Source organism: Vicugna pacos, chromosome 16 (genome assembly GCF_048564905.1).
Source record: "Vicugna pacos chromosome 16, VicPac4, whole genome shotgun sequence".
In the NCBI taxonomy this organism is placed as follows: domain Eukaryota; kingdom Metazoa; phylum Chordata; class Mammalia; order Artiodactyla; family Camelidae; genus Vicugna; species Vicugna pacos.
This window is the reverse complement of record NC_133002.1, coordinates 40111754-40138753: the sequence shown is the minus strand read 5'-3', so window position 1 is coordinate 40138753 and position 27000 is coordinate 40111754. Positions and strand designations below refer to the sequence as shown.

At 40.2% G+C, this 27000-nt stretch overlaps 3 protein-coding genes across 4 annotated transcripts in view; 2 read left to right on the top strand and 1 right to left on the bottom strand.

The window, feature by feature from the left end:
* The window catches only part of CRLF3 (cytokine receptor like factor 3), a 32307-nt gene extending 16604 nt beyond the window's left edge, over positions 1-15703 (bottom strand). The window contains exons 1-3 of the mRNA XM_072938954.1: positions 15486-15703; positions 3767-3974; positions 779-866 (exon numbers count right to left, since the gene is read on the bottom strand). Of these exons, the coding sequence (XP_072795055.1) occupies positions 779-866; positions 3767-3974; positions 15486-15602 (413 nt within the window). The 5' untranslated portion in view covers positions 15603-15703. The remainder of the gene's footprint in view (positions 1-778; positions 867-3766; positions 3975-15485) is intronic.
* Positions 15704-24333: 8630 nt separating this feature from the next.
* The window catches only part of ATAD5 (ATPase family AAA domain containing 5), a 35641-nt gene continuing 32974 nt past the window's right edge, over positions 24334-27000 (top strand). The window contains exon 1 of one of the 2 annotated variants that reach the window (XM_031685292.2): positions 24334-24762. In XM_031685292.2, coding sequence (XP_031541152.2) covers positions 24697-24762 — 66 coding nt within the window. In that variant the 5' untranslated portion in view covers positions 24334-24696. The remainder of the gene's footprint in view (positions 24763-27000) is intronic. The other variant, XM_072938952.1, reaches the window with a different exon arrangement.
* LOC102543157 (large ribosomal subunit protein eL39-like) lies at positions 26373-26751 on the top strand. Its single transcript, XM_072940106.1, has 2 exons — positions 26373-26407; positions 26577-26751. The coding sequence occupies exons 1-2, from the start codon at positions 26373-26375 to the stop codon at positions 26749-26751; spliced, it is 210 nt and encodes a 69-aa protein (XP_072796207.1).

Below are 27000 nucleotides of genomic sequence, written 5' to 3'. Positions count from 1 at the left end.
TCTTAAGATCTGTAGGGATATACAGCAATGCCATGAATGCACTGCCAAAAAATGTTTTTCTCTATTTCTTAATGAATTACTTTGCTTTGACTTCTCCTATATTTAAAAACAGAAATGCACCATTTTCAAAAACTTTGATCTGGGCCATAAGACTAAGGAATGTCTAACAGTACAATCTGATTCTGACTGCTTTAATATATTGTCACTAAAATCTTTAAAGAGTTTTGTGGTTGAAACTAGAAGACATCTTAATCACATTCAGTATTCTTTTAGAACACTTTAAGTTTTGTTGCTGGTAACTTTGCTGAAGAGCTTTGTTTTTCAATACACTCTTTAAAAAACACTTACAAAAAAACAAGGAATATTTTAGATCAGTCACACTATAATGATGCAACAATGCTAATGGAAGTGGGGGCTGTGCAAGATGCTACGTAAAGATTCTCCTCCCAAATAAATAAGAGAAAATTGGTGGGACAGCAATTGTCAACTTTATACCAAAAGATCTGGTTTACTGAGCTGTGACTCAGTTTTGATGATATGTTCAGAATTTTAAAAATGTAACCATTTTCTTACACATAAGGATTGAAGAAAACCTGCAGTAATTCTATACCAAAGATTACCACCACCACTATTTCATACTAATGATACTGGTAATGAGCAGGGAAACCTTGAAAAATATATTCTTTCTATCTCTCTTAATCAGAATTTTTAACAGAGGAGAAAAGAAAGAAAAAGAAAAGCAGACAGTTTAAGCCCAAGAGACGATAATTATTTTTACCTGTCCAGCTGGATGTGTGAGGCCTTCTTGGCAAAGCTCCACAGTTTTTCATTCTCCTTTCCTACACCCCCCAGAATGGCGATCTCACCTACAGTCGGAAACAAGAGAGCAAGTCCAGCGAAAGCTGGTCACGTTATAAAGTCATCAACACAGCCCCTGTTCTAGGTGGGACTCTGGTTCTCTTGAAAACCACTCCTAAGTGATGTCACAAATTCTCCAAAAGTAAATGTGGAAACTATTTCAGAAGTGACTTTAACTTTATGCACAAGGGGAGAAGGGATATGCAATGCCAAGACTATGCCAGAGATGAAAGATTCTACTCTACACAAGGAAATCTGGTTTGTGAACCCATTTTATGCAAGGCACAAGTCCCAGGGACCTCTTCCCATCCCCTCTACAGAACCTTTACTAACTCTAGTAGGAGTCAGTGCAAATATTACCCTGACACGGTCAGTAGGGTGAAGGGTCATATAAAGGAAACACTATATAAAGGAATGAAAAAAAAAAAAAAAAGACCAACGTCTCTGTCCACCGACAGTCCTGAAGAACACTACCAGAGCTGTTTTCCATCTCAATGTGCCCTGGAGCTACTCGAGTTTTTCTGAGACCACATGACATGCCCTTCTCCCTCACCAAAAGGAAAACAGAGACACACTGAACGCTGACTCAAAATCCTCAAAATTCCATAAATAAGTTTTTAGCCCTTGGGAAGGGAGGGGAGGAAAAAGTAAGAAATTTGAAATATTTCTGAAGTATACAAAAAAAAAATTCTAGCATCAGATGCTGTTACAAACATGTATGTGCCTCAAAGGATTTATTTCCTAAAATAAAAACACTGGTCAGCCCTCAGGGTGATGGGTAGACACTCTTGACCTGTGCTGAACTGTCACTGGGTTTGTTTCCAAATGCTAAGCCCCCAGGGAAAGACATTCTACAGTTGTGCTAAAAAGAATTTTCTCAAAGGCACTGTTATGGTCAGTGGCAAATAAACACTTTTCCTTGAAGATAAGACAAAAGTGCATTTAGCATGTAAAGATAACACTAGAGCTATATTCTATTTTTATTATTATTTTTAAATTTTTATTTATTTATTTTTTAGTGGGGGTACTAGGGATTGAACCTAGGACTCCGTGCATGCTAAGCACGTGCTCTACCACTGAGGTATACCCTCTTCCACCTAGTGCCATAGTCTAAGTGAGACTAAAAAGGGGACTAACTTCCAGTTGGACTGACAGACCTGGGAGCCACGCATATTGTATCCTAAGCCGCTCACAGAACTCAATGCAGAATGGATGGTATGTGGTCTGCCTCCCTGGATCCTCTCCCTACCTGCCTTTTAAAGGGTGGCAGTCCTCAGAGCTCTACCTTCTGTAGTCTTCTCTTCTCATACTGAAAAGAAGTTTCTCAACACTATCTCTTGATGGTTGTATTTATTCCCATGGATTCAGATGGGATGTACACACCATTCATTGCCATACTGACATCTCCAGGTGTGACCTCTCTCCTGAGCATCACACCCACATTCCCAGCACCTGGCATCTTCAGCACCTCAAACTCAACAAGCCCCAAACCAACTGTCTAACTACCCACCTTCTTCCTTTGTTTCCTGTGTTAGTAAATGGCACCATTCACTCACTGATCATCTAAAATCAGACAGCTTTGGGTCATCCTAAATCCTGCCCTTTCTCCTCCATCCTATAACCAGGCAATCCCCAATAATCAACACTTACTGCTCAGTAAAATCACCAATAATTCTATCTCCGAAAAATCTTACAGCCAGCTCTGCTTCATCTTCACCTGCATCACTCCCCATCCAGATTCCTGCCACAACTTTCTAATCAGCTATTCTGCTTCTTCACAACCTCTAATACAGCCTCTGAACGGTAGGCAGTGTCATGTTTTAAAAATGCAAATCTGGGGGGTGGGAAGGGACTGGGATTTCAAAATGAAGAATAGATAAACAAGATTGTACTGTGTAGCACAGGGAAATATATACAGGATCTTGTGGTGGCTCACAGCCAAAGAGAATGTGACAATGGATGTATGTATGTTCATGTATAACTGAAAAATTGTACTCTATACTGGAATTTGACACAGCATTGTAAAATGACTATAACTCAATAAAAAATATTTGAAAAAAATTGCAAATCTGACTGTGTAATTCTGCTGCCTCAAATACCTCAACACATCCCAGGAACACTCTTCACTTCACTCAGGACGTTATTTCTGCTTCCAGTCGCACTTTCTTTTACCTCCTTTTCCTCCTTTGTCTGCTTGATAAATTTCCTAAGACTCTGCGGAACTCCTCCTACGGAAAGCAATTCTATACTGTTCCAGAGTTGAGCACCTCCCTTTCTGTGCTCCCACAAGGTCTTAGATCTCTCTCATCATGTATGCCTCTCTCACTGCGCTGTGAACCTGAAAGGGCAGAACTATTACCTTCTTATTTAACATACCTGACAAAGACCTACGGGAGGGAAGGAAGGAACAGAGGTAGACATGAAGGCAGGAAGGAACCAAGGCAAGAACTGGACACACTTTAACCAAAACAACTGACTAAGGAACAGAACCACCACAATCTGAGAAGTAAACACCAACCCTACTCCTTAACCTTCTAAAAGGAACAATGAAATTAAATTCAATAAGCCATCAACACTTTGAAAAATATGTGAAGACTCAAAATGACGGTAAAACTGCTGTGTTCACAAGCAAATGAGATTTTAGCATAGAACATTTGAGAAAAATCATTTACTCCTCCTTACTTTGTAAATGATTATAATTAGCACATTAATGGCACTTACCACTTTGTAAACGATTATAATTAGCACACTGATGGCACTTAACCCTAGGAGACCTCACTGTGCACCTGCCATCCTATATTACAAACTGCCCCAAGGTACGAACAGCCCAAGCACCCTGCAGACGGCCGGAAGCCTGCTGGTACCCTGAGAAAGCGGCAAAGGGGCAAAGGGCTTCCCAGACTCCCACCTTCTTGGACTAAGTCTTCTGCAGTGTTGACGCCATGCTCAATCAGCTTCTGGCAGTCATCTAGTGGTTTAATGGTCTCCTGTTCAATGGTGTCCACCTCTTGCAAAAGGGTCACCAATCGTTCATCCAAGAGCTTCCCAAGGGTTCCCTTTAAATCATTAAAATGCTGTTTGAGGACATCTCTTGTCTGGGATGCACTCTCTCTGATCTGAAAAGAAAGAACATAAAAACTCAGAATGAGACTCTCTGGAAAAGGCTAATCCACAGGCATCAACGCATAATAATCTCAAGGCACTGCACAATCATCACCTTCTATTTATTGATAAACCAGATGTGAGTCATCTGTGCGCATATGACTGCAGTAGAACTGGCCCTCAGGTGAGACGGGATGGGTCCCCTCATTCACAGACGATGTCAGTTTGGTGAAGTTAATTAAGCACACCATGTCTCAACTCCCTTATTTGTCAAATGAATATACTAATGCTTACCTCATGGAGCTGCTGTGAGGGTTAAATAAACACAACCTATGTACTGCACTTGGTAAAGTAACTGGCACATCGGTGTTCTCAATAAATAAATATAAAAGTAAGTAGTATCTACACAAAGTAGCTCTTAGAAATAGTATGTTTCAGTTCAAAAAAAATTTTAAATTAAGCAGGGATTAAAATTCATTCTACTTTAAAGAAGTAAAGAATGGTAGTCTAAAAAGCCATAGTACAAAAAAAAAAACACACACTAAAGGACTAAAGGCCCTTATTATGCTAAAAGAACACTGAGAATTTATTTAAAATCCACAAGGCTCATAAAAGGCAGAAAATGTTCAGGAAAACACACCTCTGGGACAATGACTTCATCCTTTTTGAGTCATGGTCCTCTCTGTGAATCTCAATGAGAAGTTCATATACCTTCTTCCCAAAAAAAATGAATAATCCCTAACTAAAAGAAATGTATTAAATTTCAGAGCTTACAAATGCCCTCAAATCTCAACCATGGCTTGCCTGGAGCTGTAATTCTGAAACTTGGTTTGCAGAAGAATCACATAAACTGCCTGTTATAATTCAGATTGTAGGGCTCCACCCAGAACCAGCTTGGAGAAGGGGCCAGAGGAGTGTATGGACAGAGTTCTTATTCACAAGCACTCCTGTGATTTTGTAGCCCATGTTTTGAGAAACACTATCCTAGGTCCACAGAGCCCAGATTAAGAATTGCTGTTCTAGGACACGACAGGAAAATCTTTACAACTCACAACTATTTTGAAAACAAATCAGTTGACCGTACAGACACTAGATTTTTTTTTTAAGGAATACAGATAACACACAATTCCCTTTTTCTCACTCAACAGGGAAATTCTAACTTCAAGACAAACACTCAGTTGAATTAAAGCAAACACATATTCTACTTTGAAGATATTATATTAGTTTCCTATGACATGTTATGTTTACCACCCTGCCCCTTTGCTAACTTGACCTTAGCAAGAGTATCTGAAGCCCAAGAAAAATCCACCAAGAAAAGAACACATCAAAACATGGATAAAGCAGAATATTTCAACAGTTAAGAGAAATTTAGAAAGCTTTCTTTTTATTCTCTAACACTAAACTTAAAAAGCAGAATGCAAAATTGTTTTCCAGAAACATTCTCAACCATGCAAAAACAAAAGATGTCCATGCTAAGGACTACAAAGATACACAAGGGAACAAAAGGATGGGGAGGGGGTGTTAACTGGCTGGGGTGGGCAGATAAAGTAAAGAATTTTTTCTCCTTTTGACACGAATGTAAGTTACAATGGTATGTGTGCAGTAAGAGAGTTCCTCTAATTATGAAGAAAAAGAGAAATCCTAATTTAAGTTTAATTGTTCACTAGTCTATGTAGACTTGCTCAAGAACTTCTAAATCCAAGTCAAAATTTTAAAAACGCTGGGGGTAAACTCAAAATGTATTTGATTTGGTGTATCATTCAACTGTGGGATTCCTGAGAGCAGCACCTAGCAAATACATGTTGTTTAATAAAATTAAGTTAACCATGTATGCCTTTAAGACCTTTTAAAAAGAACCAGGGAGACAATGAGGTGTGATTTGGATACATCACCTGAAACATTGTTAGAAATGCAGATGCTCAGGCCCCACCCAGAACCACTAGATCAGAACGTGCATCGGAAGTAAGATCCCCAGGTGACTCATACAGACCTTACAGGCACCAGAATAAGTGAAGACAACATGTCAAACGCTTAACTACAGATCGCACCCCCACCACCGAGAGGAAACTCTGCAGTCCAGAGCTATACCAGCAAGGTCCCGCCTGGCTCCTTAACGGACGCCGCACACACAGGAAGTGCACTGGTTAGGTAAAGTCAGTTTCCTCTTTAGAAAGAATTCAAAAGCTCCTTCAGCTGCTGCAGAGCCTCATTCCGTTTTGTTTTTGTTTCAGAACCTCAGAAAAAAAAAAAAAAGGAAGTGTGTGAACACACAGCAGTAAATGGGCCAGTGAAGGGAGAAACCGTTTCTAATTCCAGTTCCTATAATTTCATTGTTAATCTGAGCCATTTGGGTTCACAGATTCCTGACCACCGCTGTTTCAAACTTGACACTACCTTGGCATCATTTTCTTCCCTGAAATAGTTCATAATGCAAAGCCACAGTCACCTTTAATCCAATCATGCAACTAATCAAGATCATCTGCTTGGCTTTGATGAAAGTAATTGTAAAATGCGGTCTTCACTGCTGAGTGAATTTCTGTGTGTCTGATGTGATACCAGGGTCCAGCGTGCTCCCTGTTAGCTCAATAAAGTTGCCCAATAACTCTGAGAGGCGAGTCTGTACTGTCTACGTTGAAGAAGGCAAGGCTCAAAGAAGTCGAATACCTTCCCCACAGCTTCCCAGTGCCAGAAACAGTCTGACTCCAAGGACCAAGGGCTTTCCCCTGCACCAGGCTGTTCAGTACTGACAGACCCCATTTTAAAGAGTTCCAGTAAACTGGTAACTTCTGTATTGGCTGAGGACACTTCCTGCTGTAACATGTATTTCTTGCCCTTGCAGAAAGAATCCTGTGATAGACAATGGGGCAGGGCAAAACAACCGTGAAGGTGTGTAACAAAGTACACTTAAGAAGAATACAAATGACACACAACACAAGGCCTCAAAAAGGAAACTGTAATATACATTGTTTATGTTGGTTAATAATATTCAGAACTGAAACCTCTACTGTAACAGACCATTAAAATGTACATACAAAACTTCCACTACAGTTGACTCTAATTCCAAAGCAATTGCATTTCTTAGGTTTTGACATGAGGACAGGTTTCCCCAAATGCCAAAAAATCAAGTTTATACATCAATCCTAAGCCATGCAAAAGCCTATTAAATATATACTTCACAGCTCTCCAAAGCAACAGTGACTGATACATTTTCCTCTAGAGGTCAGCTACTAAAATGTCACAAAATCTATATAGGATCTGATTTTAAGACATCTCTGGTCTTAAGTGGCAATATACATTTGCTCTATTTATAATAGTAATATAACGTGTGTTTCAGGAAATTAAGTATCTGGATCTCCACTACTGCCTCCAAAACATGCATTTTCATGACTTTATTGAAGAAAGGAATTTTTATCCTCCAAGTTTACGCTAAGAATTTATTTTCCCAATTGCTTTGCTTATCAGAAACTAAAACTATTTTTAAATTAGAGACTGACTTTAAACACTATTACTATTAGCTAACAAGAACACAGGAATCAAAAATTAAAGACAAGTGGGGAGAGTATAGCTCAAGTGGTAGAGTACATGCTTAGCATACACAAGGTCCTGAGTTCAATCCCCAGTACCTCCTCTAAGAATAAATAAATAAATAAATAAACCTAATTACCTCCCTGCAAAAAAATTTTTTAAATTCAAAAAAAAAAATTAGGCAAAGTAAAGATACAAAATAGTCAACTGAAATTGAAGAAGCTAACCAAAATATTTCTTCTCAGTTCATACAAAATGTACTGCATTAGCTATTTGTCTTCACACTGACACTAAGACATTAGTCATTAAAAGTAATAATAATGGCAAAAATAACAATACAGGAACAGTACCATCTACTGACCACTTACTAGTGTTATACCCATGGTCTCTCTCAAACTCTACCACAACCCTATGAAGAAATCATCTGCGTGTGAGTGGCATAGGAGTCAGATGAACCTGCCCACATCACAAAGCGGGTCAAGTGGCAGAGAATTTGAATTGTCGGATTCATGAATGGACTCACAAGCCTTGCTACATTTCCTTCTTGTCTCTCTTACAGTAAGGCTTTTTTTTTTTTTAATGCTTATTTGAAAACTTTCAAGAAGAAACTCTTTATTATAGGATTCAGCAGTCTGTTATGTCACTGACTACCAACGAACCACGAGCCACGGCTCCTGGTACTCAGCCTCACAGAGACCTCTCTCCTAGAACACAGGCTGGGCTGGGGCCTGGCAGTGCAGTCCCTCGTGCACAGTTACAGAGAGGCACTGATGCTGTGCCAGTCCCAGGCCTCTGCCTTAAGAGAACCTGGCAACTTCCGCTTCTGCACTTTGTGGGGTCATTAGCCCCCACGAAAACAGCATGCTTTTCTTTCTTGAGAGAAAAAGTGGGAGGCGGAGAAGAGTGTGAGGGGCAGGAGGAAGAGAGACTGGCATCCAGGCCCAGCCATGCCAGCGGTCCAATTGAGTCCTGCTACCACATAAGGCTCCAAACAGGGAAGTGAATATTCTATCTTGAACATTCCAGCCTCAGCTGCCATCTGACTGCAATTACATGAGAGGTGCCAGCAAAATCCAGGGAACTGCCCAACTGAGCCCCAGTCAATCCCAGAATACTAAACAAGTCATTGCTTTTTAAGCCATTACGCTTTGGCATAGTTTATTATGTAGCAACAAATAACCAAGCCGTATGACAAAACAAATGTTTAATTCTTGATTACCTGCATCACTGAATAGGGTGCAAGACCACGAACAAGCTAAAATGAAAGTCTGCAAAATCACACCCACAGCATTCATAGAGGCACTCATCCAATATTTATGAAGGTCTAGTATGTGCCAGGAATTGTGGTCAGAAAGATGAATAAGGCATGATCCTGACCTCAAAAAACTGTCAGTCTAGTAAAGGAGATAGTTGTAAGCAGACGTAACTAAAATTAAAACTACTGAATTCTTATACAAGTGGGACAGCCACAAACAGCCATCAGAGCTCAAAAAGGTTATTCTGCTGGGAAAGAAAGTAGGAGAAAGTTAAAGAATAAGTTGCCACTTGGAGAAGTAGGGGAGGTCACCTTGAATAATGACAGTATTTGGTGGTATTATTATTATGGCTAAAATTTATTAAGCAGTTCATACGTCCCAAGCATTGGGCTAAACATTTTAAATACAGCGAAACATTTTAAGTGCATTTCTCATTTTAATGCCCACACTGGCCAAGTAAAGTAGGTACTACTGTCACTGTATAGATAGGAAAATGAGGGGTCAGGAAAGTTAAGTTTTCTCAAGTTCTCATGACAGGGACAAGCGGGAATTAAGAGAAATAATTGCAAATAAAAGTGATCCATGAATACCCCTCAGCAATACAAGCCTGTCCTACTTTGTTTAGCTTTTTAGATCACAAACTAACCATATTATTTACCAGATGTCTAGTAACAAGAATATTCTTCTCTATTAAAATTATATATACATTACACTCTACACTGAAAAAACTTTGTCTACACAGAGAGAAACTGGGCACCTCTGTGACACACACTTTTCAACGAACATCCCTGAGTTTAACATGATTGATTCCGAACGCTTGCTTTAACTCCCTTTTATATCCTACTATATTTCAAGTGGGGTTTGGACTCAACAAGCAGCAGCTTTCAGAGCGTTGTATTTAAAGACAATTTGTGAAAAGATTTGCTTGAGAAAAGATAATCGAATAGCCAGCGTAAACACGTGGTCTTTTGCACACAAATACACGTGCAGCTTTCTTCCCCTTTGGTGGTTATTCAGTTTTGCTTGTAGAGCTTTGCTTCCAGTATTTTGGCATTTCTGAGTCAATACGTGTCAGCCCACCACCAACAAACGCTCCCTAAGCACCTATGTGATAGACGATGCACCTCTGCATTAAAAATTAGACCATACATGGGAAATGTTTCATAAAACATGCTTACGATATAATGTTAACAACAACAACAACAAAAAGCCCAGATATGAAGTTGCATATACAGTAGTCTTTCACTTTGGCAAAATAGTATGTTTAGAAGGATACACCAAAATGTTAACGGTTGTCTGTAAGAAGTAGAATTATGGGTTATTTTCAAACTATTTCATCTGTTCTTGATTTAACTTCTTCTCAGGATGCTATAATAGGGACATTTTAATTACCACTGCAGTAACAAATTATTTTCAAACAGATTTTTGGACTGTTTTGAAAACGGGTATCAGAAGGGGAAGTGGGAGATAAAAGAAGCAATAATAGCTTTCTTTGCTGAGCTACTAAGACTTCCTGCCCTGGTTTTCTGAAATAACTTTTTTTTCCCCTGCTGAGCTCTCTATCTGTTCCGGTCTTTAACTAGCATGGTATGTGTTTTCAAATCCTGTAGGAATAACAATCTACAGAGAACCTGGTATTGTGCATTAGAAATATCAAGATTCCTAGTTAAAACATCAAAAAAATTATCTGCAATCAACTATTAAAAAGTCCAAAAGAAAATACTATGAGACACAAATGGCCACACTACAGGTGTTAAGACATACGAGGACAAGCGCTGGCTTGAGACTGTCCGTTATTCACTTGTCTGTCATTGTGTAATTAACAAACCTACACTGTTTCAAACTATTTTAATCTTGAGGATGAACCACAGCAATTTACAACAGCACACCTATGGTTTAGATTAAACTACAGAAACTGTTAGAGAGCTAGTGAAGCGCTACTGGTATACTCTAAGGCAGTGTGTCTCAGTTTTCAATGGGCACACACGTCACACCTGGTGATCTCGTTAAGGTGCCGATGACAATCCAGTAGGTCTAGGTGGGGCCTGATTTCTGCATTCTTCACAAGCTCTCTGGTCATAATACTACGGCTGCAGTCATGGCCCACGCTTGCAGTAGCAAGGATCAAAAGGACACCACTGGCCACAGCTGGGCAGGGTCCTAACCAAAGAGTATCTTAATTAGGTACCAAGATCTGACCCTTTACTCTGAAAGAGCAAAGACATGCTCTTGTCCATGCCCTGAGAGACACTGGACCACACTAACGCATGAAGGCCAACACAATCATTTTATAGACTGAACAATAACTGTACACAGTCGAGAACACTGGTACTGTTGGCACCTCCAGTACCTCAAACTAATTCCCCTTTGATAATGTACAGAGATGGAGTTTTTGGACCTGTAAAAATTAAGGACTAGGCCCCAGACAGTGGCAAAGTCATCCACCTAGTGTCACTCGGTGAGACGTATCTGACTGGCCAGCTGACATCACTATCTGACATCTTTTTTTTTTTTAATTGAAGTAGTCGGTTTACAATGGTGTGTCAATTTCTGGTGTACAGCATAATAGTCCAGTCATACATATACATATACATATCCATTTTCATGTTTTTAATTATAGGTTACTACAAGATATTGAATATACAGTAGAAACTTGTTTATCTATTTCATACATAGTAATTAGTATCTGCAAATCTCGAACTCCCAATTTATCCCTTCCCCCACTCTCGTAACTATAAGTTTGTTTTCTATGTCTACGAGTCTGTTTCTGTTTTGTAAATAAGTTCATTTGTCTTTTTTTCTTTTTTTTCAGATTCCACATACAAGTGATATTATATGGTACTTCTCTTTCTCTCTCCAGCTTTCTTCACTTAGAATGATGATCTCTAGGTCCACCCATGTTGCTGCAAATGGCATTATTTTACTATTTCTTTATTGCTGAGAAGTACTGTCTGACATCTTGATTAGCTATCTCAACTTAGAACAAGCAGGAAAGTCAACCCTACAGAAATAAACAAGTGAGAAAAAACACAATGGAAGTGAAATCTAAAAGTGAATACACAAGAATTTAGGTTTCTCCTATTTGTTTTGTTTTTAGGGGGAAGAGTAATGATTAGCCACCAAAGGAAAGAGTAAATCCATGAGAGCAGTGGTCTGTTTCCCTGATCACAGTATTTCTAGGACCTAGAACTATCTCTGACCCACAGGAGGCACCCAATACATATTTATTGAGTGAATGAACAAATGAGTATTTAAGGAGAGTGGGAGTTAACTTCTTTGGTATTTACATCTTAGTACCAAGGATTCCAAGGAGCTATAAAGAACTATTCTTAATGATTTCAACATCAGTTTGGTCAGGCTGGCTATAAACATTATCTGATTTCCTGAAGATAATGAGTATCTCTTGAGACTTTAACTTATTCCAAGGGTAAGAGTTACACACTACCCTTCTTTCCTACATAGAACTTCCTTTTCTCTCAAGACAGAGGGTAGGGCTAAAACTTAACCACAAGAGGAGAAACTGCTACATGCTGGCAGTTGTTTTTGACAAAATGACTTAAAAGATTGTTACTCTTGTTCCTTCTAAGCTTTCACAGACATGATTTCCTAACAGGGCAAATTTCATGAGAGATTTTTAAAGAGTAAGAAACAAAAGCAAAGATACAAAGTATGCCAAGAGTTCTTGAAAACGTTCAACTAAGTTACCACATGACCCAGCAATGCTTGAGCATATACTAGAAGAACTGAAAACATGTCCACATGAGAACTTGTACATGAATGTTCATAGCAACATTATTCACAATAGCTAACGGCGAAAATAACCCAAGTGTCTATCAACTGATGGTTGGATAAATAAAATGTAGTATATCCATACAATGAGTATTACTCAGCCATGAAAAGGACTGCAGTGCTGATACACACTGCCGCATGGATGAACCCCAAAAACATTATGCCTAAGTCAAAGAAGCTAGGCACAAGGGGCCACATACAGTATGATTCCATTTATATGACATGTCAAAAATAGTCAAATCCAAACAGAGACACAAAGTAGTTTAGTGGTTATCAGGGGCTGGGAGAATGACAGCTAACGGGTGTGGAGTTTCTTTTGCAGGTGATGAAAATGCTTTGGAATAAGTGGTGATGGATACACAACTTTGCAAGTACACTAAAAACTCCTGAATTGTACATTTTAAGGCATGAATTTTATGGCATGTAAATTATATATCAGTAAAAAAGTCATATTCCAGGGGGGAGGGTATAGCTCAGTGGTAGAGCGCCTGCTTAGCATGCACGAAGTCCTAGTTTCAATCCCCAGCACTTCCGTTAAAAATAAAGTAAAACTACCTACCTCTCCCCCCCACAAAAAATATAAATAAATAAATAAATAAATAAATAAATAAAAGTTAAAAAGTCATATGCCAAAAGGAAATAAAACCAGCAAGTAAAAAACTTACACAAAAGAACCATCCTCCTTCTTGGCTGTCTCATCCTTGCCCCATGCAAAATCTTTGACTAAAAAGCCGTATATTTCATGTAGTTACTCTGAAAATGACTGGAACCCTAAAAATATCCTAACCACTAAGCAAAAGCAGCTGCTTATTTTGATAACATTTTTGTAACAAAGACCTTCCTTAAAACGCAAGTTGACAGAGGACTTCGTCCACAAACCCAAATGTGTACCTTGCACTAGAATTAGCTTTCAGGGAGAATCAAAACTTTTAGAACGAGAAGCTGTTGTAACTGGCACAAAATACATTCCAGTTCACGAGAGCTACAGTGTAGTCAGAAGGCAGTGTCATCAAGAACCTAAGTGGAATGGATGTTCTCTTAGTGTTTTCTGTCTCAAGCCCCCAAGACAACGGGCCTCAAAAACAAAATGAAACTCCATGCCAAAGTCCACTAAATTATAGGAAAGTATGTCCTCTATTTAAGCTATCATACACAGAATTTAAAATGTAGGTTTGGACATTGAATATAAACCGTTTAGGATGGGATCATACTGAATTATTTTTCACTCTGTTCAATAGCACACGTTCAAGATCAATTACTTAAATACTACTCCCAGGTGCTAAGTTTATTCATTTAGTTTCAACTCTACTGTTTCTTAATTGTTGATGCAGTTAAGCAATAGTCTTGCTCATATATAAGGTATCTTAACTGGTTGAAACATTAACCATATAAGAGACACTTCAATCTCTTTTAAAACATGTCCTAGATTGAGAACCTCTATTTCTTTTTTGTTGTTGTTGTTAGTCTTTTTTGGGGGGAGATGGTAATTAGGTTTATTAATTTATTTTTAGAGGAGGTACTGGGGATTGAACCTAGGACCTCATGCGTGCTAAGCATGCACTCCACCACTTGAGCTATACCCTCCCCCCTGAGAATCTCTATTTCAAAATAGCAGGAAAAATAATGCAGATATTTTCAAGTGGAAATCATGATGAATGTGTTGGAAGGCCTTGAAAAGCATTTGTCAAATCAGGATCACCATACCTAGATTTTGCTCCCAGCTTTGCTGCTAAACTACAAATGATGCCTGGCCTACATTTAAAATCTACAAGAATTTTTAAAGATATAAAACCTAAAGCATGTTGAGCATCCCTAATGATGAAAATATCCAAAGGCACGGTTACCACAGCACTACTCTGCCAGTTGTACATTTTCAGATTCTACGCAGCATGGGAGTTACCGGGATGACAATACAGACAGATAACAAGTGTGAAGCAGAAAACATCCTACTCAGTGATGAATGGATTCTCACTCCCTCAAATGATCCCACTCAGATGGGATCCCACTGACTCAAAAAGCATGTATTAAGCACCTGAATTAATAGTAGCTGGAGGATTATCTGTCCAGCTACACATTTGTAGTGGGGTTATATCTTTTTCTGTTTATGTTCCAGGGTGTAGCAAAACCAGGTGGCTTTCCCATATCTTTGATAACCATGTCCCCAGGGAACAGATAACTGCTGTCACTTGAAGGCATATGTATCTTCTCCTTTCAGCACTTCTCTCTTTAAATCTGTTTTTCTATTCCCCTACACTTGTATTTCAGCCCTCCAGGGTTTCATTTTCCTTCTTTTGCCCTTCCAACACAGCTTCACCTGAAATTCTAAACTATCTAGAATGGGATCACGCTAAATGATCTTTTTAATGCATTCAAAATCACATGAGATATTAAGCACTACTTTCAGACATTGATTCCATTCATTTAGTGTTAACCCTACAGCTGCTCCATCTCTCTCTCTAGTTCTCCCCTTCCAATGTCCATTTTGCTTCCACTTTCATCTTTTCCCAGGTCACTGCCTCGCATTCCCCTCAAGCTCTCTAAAACCAGTCTCCATCCATATGGCAGGTTTTCCAAAGAATCTCCACCTCCCCCAACTCTCAATCTTCACTACCTTCTGTGACGCCCTGGGATTTTGCTCTAGTCCCTCGCGCTCCCCAACCTCGGCCCCACCCCATCCCCATCACCGCCCCACACAGTTTAGGTAACGCCCCTCACGCTCCACCCCTCAAACTTGCCTCTTTCCCTCAAGACCCCCTCCCCCCGACCCCCGCGCAGAACCCACCTCCCGGATTCCAGACCCTGCTAGGTCTCCCTCACCTTCAGAGACCCATTCCTTCTTCCTTCAGAGTTTCCGAACGCTCCCACCCCTCGGAGCCCTCCGTTCCGTCGCCCACCGCCGGGCACCCCGCGCCCTCCCCGGGGCCCGCAGCGCCCCTCCGGGCGCGGCCCTCCGACCTGCCTCCGCGCCTCCCGCAGCCCCTGCAGCCTCTGGCCCAGCTCCCGCCGGTAGCTCTGCGCCGCCTCCACGTTCTCACGGGCCTCTTGCAGCAGCAGCTCGGGCTCCAGCTCCATCGCCCCCGGGTCCGGCCGCGCGGCCGGCGGGTGCGGGCGCGGTTCCCGACTGTCCCGGGCGCCGCCGAGCGGCCCGGCACGGCCACGCGCAGGCGGAAGCACCGCCCCGCCCCGCCCCACGGCGGCCTTGATTGACAGGTGCGCGCGACGCGCGCCCAGGTCCCAGCGCCGCCCGCGGGGCAGACTCTGCCCGTCCCAGCGCTGCTCCCGCGCACCGCCTGGCTCGCAGTGCTTCCTCGCGTGGAGTCAGGGAAAGATTGATAACACCTGACGAAGTGCTTCCCACATCTTATCTCATTCTGTTCTCACTACCAGGCCTCCTTGCATCTTCATTCCACAGAGGAGGAAACTGAGGGACAGAGAGGGGAATAAACTTTCTCCAGCTGTCGGGATTTCAACCCATATGACTCTTAAAACATCATTTTCCTGCCTCCCTAGTAAATGAGCATCCCTGCAGCAGCCGGTGTTTTAGCTTACTGTGAACTAGGCAGCACGCTCAGAGGAAGCAGATAAGGGCTTGTAGTCTAATGAGTGAGCCCACACAGAGGCCTAAGCATTGACCCAGGTAGATACCTCAATCCTGGCAGAAGTCCAGGACGGGTATTAGCAAGCTTTTTCTGTGCGGGCTAGTAGTGAAATTTGGAGTTTGGCGGGCCATGAAATTTCTGTTGTAATTTAGTAAGTAAATGGGCGTGACCATGTGCAAATAAAACTTTGGGGCACAAATTTGAATGGCACATAATTGTCACCTGTCACAAAATATTCTTTGCATCCTTTACCAACTATTTTAAAAAGTAAAAACCATTCTTGGTTCAGGGTTCATACAAAAACAAGTGGTGGGTCGGATTTGGTCCTGAGAGTGGTTTGCTGCCTCCTGGCCAAGTTTATTAGAGCTGAAAATTGCCCCTACCAGGAAACAGACAGAAAAGTGATTCACGCAAGCTTACACAATGAATCTGTGCTCGAGGTTAAATCCCAGCTTTCCTGGGCCAGACTCAAGCTCTTTCTACCACATTGTTCTGTGCTAAGCAAATGACACTTGAAATTAGAAAACTGTAGAAAATGAAAGACTTTCTAGAGGAAATGGAAGATTGTCTTTTTCCTGAAGTAGCTGGGCACTTAGTAGATTCTCAAGTATCTGTAGAATGAATCAAGTTATTAATTAAATAAAAACGAGTAAGGAAAAGCACCCCAGGTAGGACAAAACTAACTGGTGGAGGGTACAAGGACTTGGAGATCTGCATATAAGTGGATTGTTTAAGGAAGGAGGAGCAGACCACGTTGGAGAGGTAGGACTGAATAAAATATTGGGAGATGAAGTTAAGATAAAATTAAGGGGCATGGAATTCAGGTTAAGAAGCTGTGACTTTAATGAATAGACATTACAGATTTTTTGCACACGCAGTGACATTTGCAAAACAATGCTTTAGGAGGTTAAATGATGAAGAAAGGCCGGACTTGGTTCTGTCTTAGGATAAGTCAAGGGTTGGCATATTGTAAATTCTCAATAAATATGTGTTCAGTGAAATGAATATGCATAGGATAGATGGAGGGGAGTAAGCAGGAAAAACTATATGGCATTAGTCTAGTTATGATAGGTTAGTGGCTTGAATGAGGATGTTGGCCTTAAGGAGATTTGACAGTGAAAGCAGAGGGAAAGATAGTCAAATGGTTCAAGGGAATAAGAGGTTTTGGATGCAGAATGACTCAGTAAAAAATAGGATTTATTAAATACTCTTGAACATGGTATGTTCTGTGTGTTCTCTAAAGCTAATTGAACAGAACTGGCTCCCACTTTAGAAAGGTTTCCTACATGAAATTAAACAAAAACAAAAAATTTTTTTTAATTTTTCATAAAGTCAAGATACCAAACTTAGGCTCATTCAACTTTATTTACTTAATCTACTAACTTATGGGAGGTAGAAAATGTGTATCTAATATATCCACACTGTACCAAAAAAAAAATACCACAAGGAAAGCTGAAGAAACTCTGCAAAATCACTCCCCAGGCTTGAAATTTTTGGATTTCTTTTTAAACTGTAGAGTCCAAGTTTCTAAAGAATAAATACTCTGGTCAATAACAAAGAGGAGGGGGGGAAGGTATAGCTCAAATGGTAGAGCACACGCTTAGCATGCAGGAGGTCCTGGGTTTGAGCCACAGTACCTCCTCTAAAAATAAATAAATAAATAAACCTAATTACCTCCCTCCACCCACCCCCCAAACACAAAAAATAACAAAGAGGAGGATTGATCTAGAGGTGGCAATGACAGAAGCCAGCAGGCCATCAGACAGGGCTTTACAGAGTTATCTCTGTGGCATCACATTAGAATTGACTTTTCAAGTGTACCCAGAGGTGAGCAGATTCAGAGGCACAGATTCCACATGCTAATTAGACTTATGGGAAACAAACAAAGCAACTTGATAATTGATTTATTTATGTAAGAATTTAATTGCCAAGAAAATTGCAACAACTGGAAAACCAACTTGTAGCCAGAGAGTTGTTTGGTAAACATGGATTCAGTCCAGAATAGTTTGGTCATCTGATGAACAAAAGCTTTCTCTCTCTACTCTCCAACTTATTCTCAGAAAGCTCCTGACTCTATGGTGCATATACTGACAATTTTTTACTCTCTTGACTCCCCTTTTTTCAGACTTAATACTGTTAACACATTCTTTAGAATCAACTGGCTGCAGCCAAATAAATCTTAGAACCTAGTTTCTGAATCACAACTCATACAAGGAAATACTTTCCAGTGATCCAAAGTAATCAAGAAATCACTCTAATTTTGACTTGTATCTCTTTTTTTAAATTGAAGTATAGTCAGTTTATAATGGTGTGTCAATTTCTGGTGTACAGCATAATATTTCAGTCATATGTATATGTATATGTATATTCTTTTTCATATTCTTTTCATTATAGGTTACTACAAGATATTGGATAAAGTTCCCTGTGCTATACAGTAAAAACTTGTTGTTTATCTATTTTATATACAGTAGTTAGTATCTACAAATCTTGAACTCCTAATTTATCCTCTTCCACCCCCTTTTCCCTCTGGTAACCATAAGTTTGTTTTCTATGTCTGTTTGTTTCTGTTTTGTAAATAAGTTCATTTGTGTCTCTTTTTTTAGATTCCACATATTAGTGATATCACATGGTATTTTTCTTTCCCTTTCTGGCTTACTTCCCTTAGTGTGACAATCTCCAGGTCCATCCATGTTGCTATAAATGGCATTACTTTTTTCTTTTTTATGGCCGAGTAGTATTTCATTCTATAAACATACCACAAATTTTCTATTTAATCATCTGTCAATTTAGGTTGTTTCTATGTCTTGGCTATTATCAACAGTGCTGCTGTGAACATTGGGGTGCATGTCTCTTTACAAATTACAGATTCCTCTGGATATATGCCCAGGAGTGGGATTGCTAGATCATATGGTAAGTCTATTTTTAGTTTTTTAAGGAAACTCCATACTGTTTTCCATAATGGCTGCACGACTTGTGTCTCTTAAAAACTTTTTACTCGTACAATATCTTTTTTAATTTTGAAAATTCATATTTATAGAAATTGCAGAAATCAACAGAAAAGTTACACATACAGTGCAAAACATTTTTTCTCCTGAGTAAACCGTGGGAAAGTAAGTTGCCAACATCCTATAAGTACATTCTCCTATGAACACAAAATGCAACCATCAAAAACCAGGAATTTAATATTGATACTTTATTACCATCTAATTCTCAGACCCCCCTCATTCAAGTTTAATCAATTGTTACAGTGAAGTCTTTTATTAAAATGGATCCAGTCCAGAATCAAGTATTGCATTGAACTGCTATGTCTCTGGACAGTCTCCAACTCATGGCATAGAAACTCTCCTGAACATTCTCTTCCCCACTTTCATTGTCTTATTTCCCATTAGCGCTCTGGGGTTCCTCCCTCAATCTCTTGCTCCCTATTTAACCCAGACCTCCCGATACCCATCCTCTTTCCCACATGCCTCTTAAATTTCTCCCAATTCTTTATCACAGAAGCTCCAGAGCTACGTTGAAGAAATCCGCAGGTGAGGAGGTAAAGGCAAAATTCCGTTTTGTTAGTTGGTTGGGGGTACAAAGGCCGAGGCTGAGAATATATACAACATACACAAAATATTTTGTTTTTGTCATTCTTTCCTGAGTTTACCTCAATGGTTCCTTAATTTTTTTCCACTTTTATTGGGATATAATTGACATACAGCACTGGGTAAGTTTAAGACATCCAGCATAATAGACTGACTTACATACATCATGAAATGATTACTACAATAAGCTTAGTGAACATCCATCATCTCATACAGATACAAGATTAAAGAAATAGAAAAAATTTTTTTCCTTGTGATGAGAACCTGCAGGATTTACTCTCTTAACTTTCATCCCTAACATACAACAGTGTTAATTATATTTATCATGTACTACAGTTTGTCCCTAGTATTTATTTACCATATGACTGAAAGTTAATGTCACCCTGACTGACTTATTCAGAATGTTCCTAAGTGTATCTTTCGTGTTTATTTAGATCTTTTGCATAGGCCTATTACACCTTGAGTCTCCCTAGTTTTCCTCTCTATGCCTTCTTTCATCTTGTGTCCTTTAGGATAGCTTCAGTTACCAGTTACAGAAAACTCAAACTGCCTTTACCAGCAAAGGTGATTCATTGGCTAACATAATTGAAAAGGCTTTAGGGTTAGTTTGTTTCAAAGATGAGACTTCCTAATCCTTTTGCCATTTGTACCATTACCTTATTTTAAGGCTGTTTCATCTTGTACACCTTCTGCAAAGCATGGAAGGACTCCTTCCTGGACCCATCTCAGTAGTACCAACATGCTTATCTCCTAGAAGCAACCAGAAGACCTCCAATATTGCAAGTCCCAGTTGGCCTAGAACAGGTCACATGCTCATCCCTGTACCAATAACTGTGGCCAGGAGGTGGGATTATGCAGATTACTCTCCAGGGATGCAGAGCCAGGGGTGAAATGAGCGTTCCCCAAATACATTGGCCAAGTGGGAGAAGTGTGTATACCAGAATAACAACAGTGATGCTTATCAAGAAAAGAGATAAATTATTGGGGAGAAAATGACAACTTTCCACTTTTTCTCCATGTGCTGACTACAAGGTGTTATTGCCAAAAAAGCACTACACTTGAAAATTAGGAGACTTGGCTAAACATTGTGACTTCGGAAATATGTCTGAACTACATTTCTATAAAGTGACGATAATGTAAAATGTCTTTCTCCCAGGGCTTACATAAAGGCTGAATAATATGGCCAGGTAAAAACACACATTTATTTACAAAATGTTTAAAGAGTACAAAGTATATGTCTGGCTCTCTGCTAGGTGCTGGGAATCAAACCAGGAATGAGACTTAGGACTTGCTTTCATAGTCCAGTGGGGAGATCACACACAGATAAGCAGGAATTTACATGTAATACACTGAGTGCAAGGCACTCACTGGCACCTCATCCAGTTGAAGGCTAAGTGGAAGGAAAAAAGTGTCAGGGAAAGTTTCATGGACAAGGTGAATCCAGAGCTGAGTCTTAAGGATTTTCTTGGCTGGGCCACAGGTGCTTCTCTCTTTTCCCATCCCAAACTCCATCAAAACAACAAATAAGGGATTTAAAAATGAACTAGGGACAAGTGGAACAGTAGAGAACATAAAAGAGCACTAGAGAGTTCCACAAATTTTTGGAAGATGGGAAGTGGGTGGGGAGGGAGGCTATGGTAGCTCAATGGTAGAGTATGTGCTTAGCATGCACAAGATCCTGGGTTCAATCCCCAGTAACTCCGGTTAAATAAGTAAACCTAATTTACCTGCTCCCCCACCCAAGGAGAGAGGAATGAATGTGGTTGGAGGAGTAGTAATTGCTCAAGTCAGTTGAAGGAATTTACATCCTTAACTGTAGAGGGCGAAACATTTAGAATTGAGCGAATTCTCCCTGAAGACTCCTGAGAAACTCAGGCTAGGAAGCCCTAGATGTATCCTTTTTAAAACTTGGGTCCCTTTGCCCACATGCAGCAAAGCCAATCTACTGACACCAGATTGTGGTGAAGGAAAGTGCAGTGTTTTCTTGCAGGGCACCAAGCAAGGAGTCCAGGTAGTTAGTGCTTTAAAGACCTGATCTCCCAGAAGGCTTTCAGGGAGATTTTTAAAGGCAGGGTGAGGGACAGGGTTGTAGGGGTGCGTGGCCAGCTTTTGATTGGTTGGTGGTGAGGTAATCACGAGTCAAAACCATCAACTTTCTGGTTAAAACCCGTCTGGGGTCTCTGTGCTATTGGGCAGAATACAGTTAACTTCTTCTACCTGGTGGTGGTTTTAACATCTGCAAAACAGCTCAACAGATATGGCTCAGAGTATTATCTCTAGCTTTTGAGGAGGAAGTCCTTGACTTTGTTTAATGGCTAAACTATTATTATTTTGTCTTGCTTGATGGTTTTCCGTTTTTTCTGCACTTTCTCACTTTCCTGATTAACGGTACTCTTTGGAATTTGGGGAAGCCTAGGAGACTAAAGTTTTTCAAAAGACAAGAGGCAGGCAGAGGACATGGGGGTGGGAGGTCTGTTCTGGGAAGGCCCCATAGTGTACTGCTCAGTCACACTATGAACATTTGTATACAAGTGCATAAATCTTTATAATATAACTATATTGGGAAGGTGGGAGGATAGGAAGTGTGGAGGGTGATGTTACGAGAGAGTTAAATCCTTAACCACCATAACAGGACATTAATGAATACTGTTGAAAATTATTAGATCAAGAAATAGATGTATAAAGATATTAAAGTATTTAAAGATAAGAAGATAGTGCTAGAAGAATTTTGCAAGTGGTTGCCTCTGGGAACAGAACTGGGGTATGAAATAGAAATCAGCTGATTTTTGATAATAAGTTTTGTAATGCTCTTTGACATTTTTATCCAAATACAGGTATTACTTGGATAACTAAAAAAGTTAATAATAATTTTTAAGTGTAGGGGTTATCCAGATGGGGAAGATAATCCAAAACAACCCAGGCACACCGTACATGCTAAATTGCTATACAAATGTGAAAGCTCATTTAATTTAGAACTGACAAGTGCCTTAAGTTCCTAAATAAAAGTTGGGTAAAATACTGACTACGTATCTAAAATTAAACTCAGCGCAAATGCTTAACAACCCATTGTATTTTAAACGCTTAGTTCTTTAGAAAAATAAAAAGCGTGAGAGACAAACCCTATAACCCAGCAATTCCTCCCAGCAATTCTGTAAGTGTGTATTCTAGAGAAGCATTACATGTGTTCAAGGAGACAAGAATGTTCATGTTTAAATAACAGAAAATTGGAGACAACTTAAATGTCCATTACTAAGGAAATGGATAAATAAAATGTTGTGTATAATTTGGTGGAATGCTCATTAATGAAAGAGAATGAATCAGATCTACACGTATCATGGATAGCTCTTGAAAACACTGATCAATGAAAAAAGGAAATTGCTGAGTGATATTAAGATTGTTACCTTTTATGTAAAGAAAAGAAAAACAAAAGTAAAGATTTTTCTGTGGATCCAAGTAGGTATGTAAAAGTACATACAAAAAAGGGTGCAATATTGGCTACCGTTGAGGAGAAGAGGAAGAAACCGAGTTTGGAAGTGGAAGTCAAGGAGACTCTTCTTTTTTCCTGTGATTTTCTAATTTATTTCTCCTCCTCTCTTCCCTCTCCTTGCTCTTGCTCCTCCTCCTCTTCCATGTCCTTCTCCTTGAGCGCGTTATTACACTACGTGAGTTATAAGAAAACAAAACCAAAACTGCAAAATAGTGTATACGTAGAAGACTGAAGGTAGTGTAGTCTCCCTTCCTGAAAAATCTTATCCACGGCTGAAATTTTCAAGGAAAAAATAATTACCACTAATTTCACTGGAAGAATTTTTACCCTGTATGTTATCCAGACAATAGCCAATACCATAAAGGTAGACACAATTAGGTCAACAGTTAAAATCAGTTTGCATTACCCGACCTAACGAGGTGGCTTCCCGTTGCTATTTGACAGGTCCTCTTACCTGTCCTGTTTCAGCTCTCACATACCGTGTAGTTACAACTATGCACTCAAAATAAGCACACTCTACGTATCGCAAGTTTAATGTAAAAAAGAAAAAGTAAAGCTAAATAAATATGGAAACAACGCAAATCATATACGAGATTATCATCACTACAAACCGGCGAACTGGTAACTGGTACCCAGCGACGACTGCAACACACGCCAACCAGCTGAGGCTCTTAGCTGCTCGCGAGGACGAAATCCACGGGAAGAAATGCCTCCTTAGCTCAATTAAGGGTAACAAGTTGAAATTTCGTACCCGGAATGGGCGTATCTCGAGGTAGGACGCTTGCCAAAATAACTTTTCATTCTGTGTGGGAGGAATGTAATCAACTGTTACTCCCTTTTCTGTATTTTTGAAATTGCCACTTTCAAATATGGCTAGTCTGCGGCGTCAAAAATCTAGGGTTTTAATTCTGCCACCAACAGACTTTAGTCAAATCATAACCTCATCCGTGAAACTGGGTGTGAGAAATCTGAATTTCCCAAATCCCCGCCAATTTTTAATTCCACGGTAAAACAGTCCCGCCTTCTGTAGGTTCTCCAAAGAAGTATTTTGGCCTTACCGGCTCACCGTCCGACAGCTTCCGGAAGCGACCTAAGCCCCGCCCCCTGCGCTCAGGACGGCGCGAAAACCCAATTGACAAGAACTCCCTCTGAAAGCGCCGGGTCGGGTCTGCGTTCGGCCTGCTTTCCCGGCCTGCGCCCCAGTTCCGACTGCTCAGAACTGGAGCGCCCGCTTCCGGGGCGCCCTGCGATCACCGGCCGCATCCCCGAGTCCTCGCTGCCCGCGCTTTTTCACCGCCTCTTCCCGCGTTCGACTCGGCTGAGCTGGGCCCAGCCTCTGCGACCACTCGGGGCAGTGGGCGCGAGGGAGTCCGAGGCGGACCCCACGGCCCAGCTCCTCGCTCCTGCTGTAGCCGGCCGCCTCCATGGCCTCCAGACAGGCCGGGCCGGGCCGCGCAAGATCCTAGGGTTCGGGATTCTGGGAAGCAGGGAGCATGGTGGGGGTCCTGGCCATGGCGGCGGCAACGGCTCCCCCTCCGGTGAAGGACTACGAGATTGAGGTGAGTCTGAGTATCTCCGTATGTAGGGGGTGGGTGGAAGGTGAGTCTGATTTAGGATCTATGAGGGGAAAGGAGGGGCGAGGCTCCACAGTCGTGACGTTATGTGGAACAGTGGCTAGAGCGCGTCGTATCTTACAGTCATGATAGGTCCCTACAAACATTGGGATTGTGAGATGTTTGCGGGGACATTAAGATGCCTCGTTTAGGACCAGCTCCCAGATCCTGAAATGTTGGTGAAACTTGATGTTTTGGGCTTTTGAAATGTCCTGGAGGATCCCAGGGTCAAGTCTGAGTTCATGATAAGGAACTATTAGAACTTTAGCGATGAAAAAAATCTTTAAGTTTTTCTAGTCACCTATCCACCTGTTCTAGGAATACCAATTAGATTGTCACTACAGGAATCAAAGTGCTTGATTTAAAAATCAGTTTCTTATTGTTCTAGAGCTTAAGATACTGCAGTTAGAAGTCGCAACCTGGCATGCTGTTATTCTCGTGTGTTCAAGTTTCAGTGAAATGCACTAAGCAGTCGTTATAAAGAGATTCTAATGCCATGAATTAATGGAGTAGCATCTTACAGTAGACAGCTGCTATATTTTTACACCTTTTCATCTCAATCCAGCATTCTAACTGAAGTATGCATACAGATATCCTTGAAGTGAGCCAAGATGTATGTTCACTTATTTAGAATTGAGTGTTTTTTTCTGCTTACTAATAGTTGTTATACTGATACTTGTTTGTTGAGTCAAGGCAGTTTTTCAGCTTGGATCAGTTGTGAGGAAGGACTTTTGATACTAGAATTACACAGTTTTGGGTTTTTGTTTGGTCAGTTTTTCTTTTCTTTCTTTCTTTCTTTCTTTCTTTCTTTCTTCCTTTCTTCCTTTCTTCCTTTCTTCCTTCCTTCCTTCCTTCCTTCCTTCCTTCCTTCCTTCCTTCCTTTCTTTCTTCCTTTCTTTCTTTCTTTCTTTCTTTCTTTCTCCATTCCTGCTCCTTCCTCCCCAAATCCTGGTCAGTTTTTCAACCTTTTTTTAAGTTTCTGCTTTTGATGCCCTGCTTAGAGAGCCTATTTCATAGTAATGATACTTACTGTTTAGTATTGTAAGAATAGGGGGCTTATACACATTATTTAACTTAATATCAGCCTTGTGATGAGATGTTATTATCTATATTCTACAGATGACAGAAGGTTAAGAAGTCATTTAAAGTAAGTTAGAAAAAGTTAATTAGAAAATTGAAAGTAATTTGCTTAAGGTCCCACACTGGTACGTGTCAGAACTAGCACTTGAACTTAGATCTGACTCCAGGGCCTATGGTCTAGCGTCTCTGATACAGCTCAGGATAATAATAACAACTCATTAGCATTTTCTTTAATACATTTACCATTTCATTTTAAGATGTAAAATTTAATCTGTCTGTAATTTTTTGCCTCCTGTTTATCTAGATGGTTAAAAATTTGTCCCAGTACTATTTATTAACTAATTCTTTGCCTGATAACTTGAATGGTACTATTATCATACACCAAATTCTTAAATATATGCTTGTCTTTTTCTGATCTTCTCATCCATTCTATTAAGTCGCCTGCTTGCTCATGCATCAGTGCTATGCTTTTAATCATGGTAGCTTTACAATATATTTTAATTTTCCGGAAGTATAATTCCTTTATTACTTACCTTTTTAAAAGTTTCCCTGTTATTCTGGCAAGTTTATTCTAACAAATGAACTGAGGGCAGTTAGAATTAAAGAAAAGACTGGTGGAGCTTTTTTTTAAGGGTAATAAACAGTGTAGCTCTCTTCTCTTCTCCGCCATCCTGTGTGAGGTTGGGTTTGCCCCTCGCCACATCTTCTCACAAGACTTTCAGGATCAAGCGATTGTTGGCCAAGAAACAAATGCAGAATCATCCCATTCCCCAATGGATTCGAATGAAAATTGGTAATAAAATCAGGTATAGCTCCAAGAGAAGACGTTGGAGAAGAACCAAGCTGGGTCTCTAAGGAGCCCCCCACGTGAGATGGCACACATATTTACATTGTGTTAGGGTCACTTACGTCTTACCATGTCACTCTGAAAGCATCACTGCTATCTGAATGGCTGGGTGTGTTTAATTGGGAAAATGATTTTTCTCTTTTTGTTAGTGTTTCTGCATGAGTGCTTTGGCTCAGTATTAAATATGTAAGACCTTCCGTCGGGAAAAAAAATAGTGTAGGAGGCAGGCAGCAACAGTTTTAATAGCAAATTAAAAC